General features: G+C 48.2%; 1 protein-coding gene across 1 annotated transcript in view; it reads left to right on the top strand.

The window, feature by feature from the left end:
- The first annotated feature begins 510 nt into the window (after window positions 1-510).
- The window catches only part of UGCG (UDP-glucose ceramide glucosyltransferase), a 29,272-nt gene continuing 23,782 nt past the window's right edge, over window positions 511-6,000 (top strand). The window contains exon 1 of the mRNA XM_006274775.4: window positions 511-684. Within this exon, the coding sequence (XP_006274837.1) occupies window positions 587-684 (98 nt within the window). The 5' untranslated portion in view covers window positions 511-586. The remainder of the gene's footprint in view (window positions 685-6,000) is intronic.

The following is a 6,000-nucleotide window of genomic DNA, read 5'->3' as shown; positions in this document are numbered from 1 at the left end:
GGGAGCCCTCGGGTTCTGCCCCCGCACACTCGGGAGGCACCCGTGGCCCGTGAGCTGAGCGGTCTTCCCCCCGGCTGCCACTAGGAAGCCACTGTGGTGACCATGGCACTTCCCTTTGGCAGGCAAGCATTGGGCCCGCTAGAGGCCGAGAAGTGAGAAGCCCACGAGAGATGTCTGTCTGTATTTTTTAGCAGGCAGGGGCTGCTCGAGGAGGCGCCTGCCCCGAGCTCCCTGGCTGGCAGGGGAGGTGGCCCGAGCCTATTCACTGCCCCACACCACGTCAGAAATGGGGAGCAGGGATCAAGGACAAGTCCGGGGCTGCCCCTCCCCCCGCCGGGAAGGAGACAAAGAACAATTGGCCGCGCTCTCCGCAGCCCCGTGACGTCACCACCAATCGCCCCCTCGCTCCCGGGCAGCGGCGAGAGGGAAGGGAGGGGCGGGGTTTCCTCGCGTGACGTCAGGGCGGGCGGGGCGGGCGGTGACGGGGGGGGCGGGGCGGCGGCGCGGGGGGGCTCAGTGCGCGAGCGGCGGCGGCCTGTGCGGAGCGCCCCGTCCTCCCCCAGTCCGGCCCGGCCCGGCCCCGGGAATGGCGGTGCTGGACCTGGCGCTGCAGGGACTCGCCCTCTTCGGCCTCGTGCTCTTCGTCGTGCTGTGGCTCATGCACTTCATGTCCATCGTCTACACGTAAGTGCCCCCCCATCGGGGCGCCCCTCGCCCGTGGGCCCGGCCGCGCCGTGCCGGTGTCGGGCCCGAGCCGCTGCCTCTGCGGCTCCGTGCTGAGGGACCGCGTCGGGCGGGCGCTGCGGAGCCGCCGCCTCGGCCCGAGCTCCGGCCCGCACCGCTGGCACAGACACGGGGCCTCCGGGGGGCCGGGCCCGGGGCCGCTTGTATGGACATCTCGACGGCCGGCCTTCTGCGTCTGCCAAGCCACCTGGGCCGGGGTGTCACCCTGCTCCCGCTCCTCCCCATGCGGCGCTGTGGGATCTTAGTCCTGAGTGGGGTCGGGGGGGTGCGGATGTACAGGGCTGTGGTAGCTTAGCCCCTGACTAGGGGGTGGGGGCGTGTAACCGTACCCCCATGTTCCCCTCTCCCCCTATGTGGCATTGTGGGATCTTAGTCCCTGAGCAGGGGAGGGGGTATGTCTCTGTGTGTGTGTTTGCATGTGTGTCGGGGTAACCATGCCCCCCCCCCCCCCGGCTCCCGGTGTGGCACTGTGGGATCTTAGTCCCTGACTGGGGCTAGTGTAGCCTCGCGGCGCTGGGCTCTTAGTCCCCAAGTAGGGTTTCTAGGTGCTGTAGTAATTAGAAATATCTTTTGCCTGTATACCAAGACTGTGTCATAAATGCCTTTACCCTGCAGTCATATGGTTACATCCAGCTGGACAGGGTGTCATTGATTCAGTGAAGCACTGATCTGTGTGCTGGGAGTTAAACATGTGCACACTACACATACTTAATAACATTGCTGGACTGAGGACTCTTTTCCATAATGTCTTCGAGAATTGCCGGCATTCGGGTCATATCAGCAGTTCTGCATTAAGGGTTTATGATGTGTATTTGTGTGTGTTGGGTGCCCACAGGGATGAGATCCAACCTATTGGGAAGAGAATACTTGTTCTAATGTACAGCCTTTGGTTAAGTTGAAGCTGGCTGTATTTTTCTCAAAAACTTGAGTGGTTTTATTGATTTAAACAGTCAAGTAATTGGTTCACAATGTGGTCCTGTACCTCTTGAAATTAAATAAACCAGATGAGTTGATAAAATCTTAAGTAGTCACTACTGTTGTAACATGGCAAATGGCTGTTTTTTTTTAAATAAAGCTATTTAATGTGTGCAGCTATAAAACCAATAATAGTTTTGTCCCATAAATATCTAGAGCCACTCATTAAATAGAGCCTTCATGAATAAAGGCTGCAGGGTTTGGACCCTAATAATTAGGCTGAATACTGCATGTGTACAGTATCTTTACTGTATAGAGTAAAGCTGAGAGGTCTGAAGCATTTCAGTTGAGCCACTATACATAGCTGTCTGCTGGGCCGGGGGTTGTGAATGAGACCCTTGTGTCTATATGGAGTCACTTTTTGAAGTGCAGGAGTCCACCTACTGATCCCATAACAAGGTTGGGACCTTTTAACATGGATATAGCTGCAAAGTCCAGCATGAAGAAATTAGGAAATGCATGAATTAAGATTGCATATGCAGTTTAAATGCCATATTCTTGTGGGTACCGTGTCTTTGCATATACTGGTTGGTTTTTTTTCTCCCCTGCCCCCCCCCCCCCCCCCCCCCAAAAAAAAATTATCTATATAGCTTCTATTGCAAATGAGGCATGTGTGTGGTAATTGAAGTAGGCAATCGCAGGGAGGGAATAGCTAACCTTGTGGTTAAAGAAGTTGAAGACTACCCTTGAGAATATGATTTTATCCCTGTCTCTGCCAAAGATGTTTTGTATGTTGCTGGGCAAATTGCCTAAACCAAATTTGTCCACAGTTGGCACAGTTGGTTCTATATGAGATATCACCAAAATACCCTTGCTTCTCTCAATTGGCCGCTTATTGTCTGCATACCTAACTTGAAGCTCCTGGAGGCTGAATTTGAAATTTTGTGTGGTTGGTACTTCACTTCCTCAGTTAAGGTCAATGGGTGCTCTCATGTAAATGTCAAGTTATACTATGTATCCTGAAAAATTAGACCCCAGTCTTCTCAAATTCAGCACCCAATAAGTTTAACAGTTGAGACCAGAATTTGGTGTTTCATTTCTCCATGTGTAAAATGGGGTTTATACTACCGCCTCACCTCATTGGGATGCAGAAATCCATGTATTGATTTTCTGGATTGATTAATCTATTCAGAGAAGTCAACACGGAAAGTAACAGCTGTGTTCAGTGCAGAGTTTGGATCTTGTGCTGTAGATAAGTCTGTGAGCCTCCATGCTTCTTGAGCATAAAAAATATTACATAGCTATTGCAGTGGGGGGTGGTGGTGTAGCCGTTATAGTCCAGGAAATGCATGAGAGGCAAGGACTTTTTGGGGCAATATCTTCTATTGGACCAGCTGCACAGTTGGGATAGTGTCATCTGTTCCCCACCTCCACCCCGGACCTGGAGAAGAGCACACTGCATTCAGAAAGCTTAAGTCTGTCCTACCTGTGCAGCTGCCTCCTTGAGCACTGCCCATTCTGTGGTTCTTTGGAAAAACTAGTGTGTAGTCATATAACTATAGACTGTAAGATAATGAATATAGTTTGGGCCCTTGGTTCATAAGATTGCCCAGGCAATCTTAACTCTGGCTTTTCCTAGCTTTTTAGTATTTGGCTTTGCAATATTCATTTTCTTTTAATGTGACTTTTAAAAAAATGTACTTATTGTGTGTAGCTTTGAGATTTTGATCTGTTTCAGTTCAAATTAAAAAACCAAAACATGTGGTTTCCCTTCACTCCAATGTGGTTCATCAGCAGGGATGTCATTTTTAGCTGCATAATGTATTTCTCACCTGCATGAGTTAATGCTATCTGGTAGCAGTAGAAAACTATTTATTGTCTTTGTGGAACTGCCACTAGGTGGAGGATGGAGACATGCTTTGAAAACTGCTGGCACAGTTGTCTCCTAGACAGCAAAGGAATGCTGAGAGTTGGAAATAAGGACTTCAATTTCTGGTTCTTTAGAGAAGCGAACTTTAGTGTTTACAGCCCTTCTCAGTTTTTGCCTGTTTCTATCTTCTCAATTCATGCCTGTGTTTTCTTTCTCCTTACTGCACTCTGTCTTTGACCCCTCCTACCTCTTGACTGTTCTGCATGTCAGGCAGACCACATCTTCCTTACCCATGTTGCCTAGACCAGCACTTCTCAACCCATGGGTTGCAGCCCAAAAGTGGGTCGCAAGAATACATGAAAGGCTTGCAACACACCCACCCCTGCCACACATGCTAGGGTGTGGGGGAGAAGCTGAGGCCTGGGGACAGCAAGTCAGGCCTGGCCAAAAATGTTTACAAATGGGTCCCGGTACTAAAATGGTTAGGAACCACTGGCCTAGACCATGAGGAAAAGCATTGAAGGTACAAGAGGGAGCAAGTCTCTTATTCTTGGGTGTCTGGCAGCTGCTCACAGTAATTGTAGGTGAAGACCTGCGGAGTCTTGCAGCCCTGAGATGGAGTGTATCCTGTTGTTTTGTGAGGGCAGCAAAAGATTCACTCGTAGACTAGAGTGACAGCCTCCCTGTGCCAAATGCAGGTCCCTGCTTTGAAGCACTCAGGCACCTGAGCTTTGTGATGAGATGACAGAATTATTTGAACATGGAATAGTGTATCATTCCTTAAATTTGTTCTTGGGAACAGCTCAACCATTTTTAGCTGAAACTTTGCCAATATTAAACCATTCAGGCTGAAATTTTCCATGCTGGGTGTCTGCCTTTGCCTGATGGTGTTTTTAGTTATAAGCAACCGAAAACAAAGTCAAAGCAAAGTGTCAGACAGCCTTAATTAGAAGTGTTGCCCCTGTTATTTTTTTTCTGTTCTTGAAAATGGGAATTAATTCAGGGAATCCCCAGGGTCTTTTAGGAATATTTTTCCTCTAGCACTCAAAATTGAGAAGAAGGAAGGAAGGCAGGCAGGCTTTGCAGCTAGGGTACCAGATCAGTCTTTCAGAGATCTGCACTGAGGTTTTAGCTTTTTCTAAAGCTTTTCCAGACAGCTGTACAACTTGGGTAAGCTAGCTACTTGAACTTCCTGGGCCTCTCATACCTCCCTATAAAATAAGCAAAATACTTTACTTTTTATTCCATGAAAGTATTTTGAAGATAAATTTGACAACATGCACACTACAGAATTTTGGCCACAAAACTGGTGAGTGCAGTTGGTACATAGATAATCTAGAGGGAGGTAAAGAACACTTCTCTGAATATTAGGGCTGTGCAAAGCTTCGGGTGCTGATTCAATTCAGAGGAGATTTGGCCTGATTCAGCGGCCAAGTCAGGAGACCAATAAAGAGGTCCAAATTGATTTGAAGGTCTCCAAATCAGTGAGTGAGTTGTTTGTTTTACTGTTTTGCATAGGGGCTGTGACTGACCAGGAGCCCAGTCTGGGTACTGTACATACATAGAATAAAGAGAGTCTCTGCCCCAAAGACCTTACAATCTAAGTTTAGGCCAAAAGACAAAAGATGAATAGACGGGTGGCAGAGCATGAGGAGGCAACGTTGGGAGGCATGTTGAATAATACGTCAATATATCACTGGCTTTTAACTGTGTTCCAAAGGAGAGTTGTCTGCCCTCCATCCTCCCCCCATCCCTTCTGAGGAGGGATTTGGAGAGCAGTAAGAAAGTTGCTTTGTGACTGTTTGTATAGTTCCCAAGTCTGAAGGCCAGGCAAAGGGGAGAAAAAACATAAAGATGACTTATTTGGAAAGAGGCAAGGATTTCTTAGGGTGATATCTTTTACTGAACCAACTGCATAGCTGGGATAGAGCTAAACAAGCTTTTGAATGCAAGGCATTCTTCAACAGATCCAGCTTTCAAATTTTGGAAAATTTATTAGGTAAAGGTGAGTGGCCTTACAGGTGAGTTGAAAGTTGAAGTCAACCTTCCCATACTGATTAGGATGATAGATAGGCAGTAGATAGCCTGTAAATAGCCTTTAAAAGGAAGACAAGTAGCACATGCTTGCTGTAATAGAGGAATGGAGGGAAGCATAAGTAGAGATACTAAAGGTATTGCTCTACGACAGGGGTGGGCAAAATGCGGGCTGGATGTGGCCTACCAGGCCGTTCTATCCAGCCCGTGGGGGCCCTGAAAAATTTAGAAAATGTATATTCATCTGCCCCGGCTGCCTGTCATGTGGCCTTTGATGGCTTGCCAAAACTTAGTAAGTGGCCCTTTGCCTGAAATAATTGCCTGCCCCTGCTCTAAGAGAATCAATTTTGCCTTGGGATTCTGAATGCGCACAAGGGGACAAGACTTCTCCTATCATCAAAACAAAAGGGATGCAGTGGTAATTGAGAATCAAAATG

The sequence above is a fragment of the Alligator mississippiensis genome, chromosome 3, assembly GCF_030867095.1.
Source record: "Alligator mississippiensis isolate rAllMis1 chromosome 3, rAllMis1, whole genome shotgun sequence".
In the NCBI taxonomy this organism is placed as follows: domain Eukaryota; kingdom Metazoa; phylum Chordata; order Crocodylia; family Alligatoridae; genus Alligator; species Alligator mississippiensis.
The sequence above is the reverse complement of the archived record's forward strand: the minus strand, read 5'-3'. Positions and strand labels throughout refer to the sequence as shown.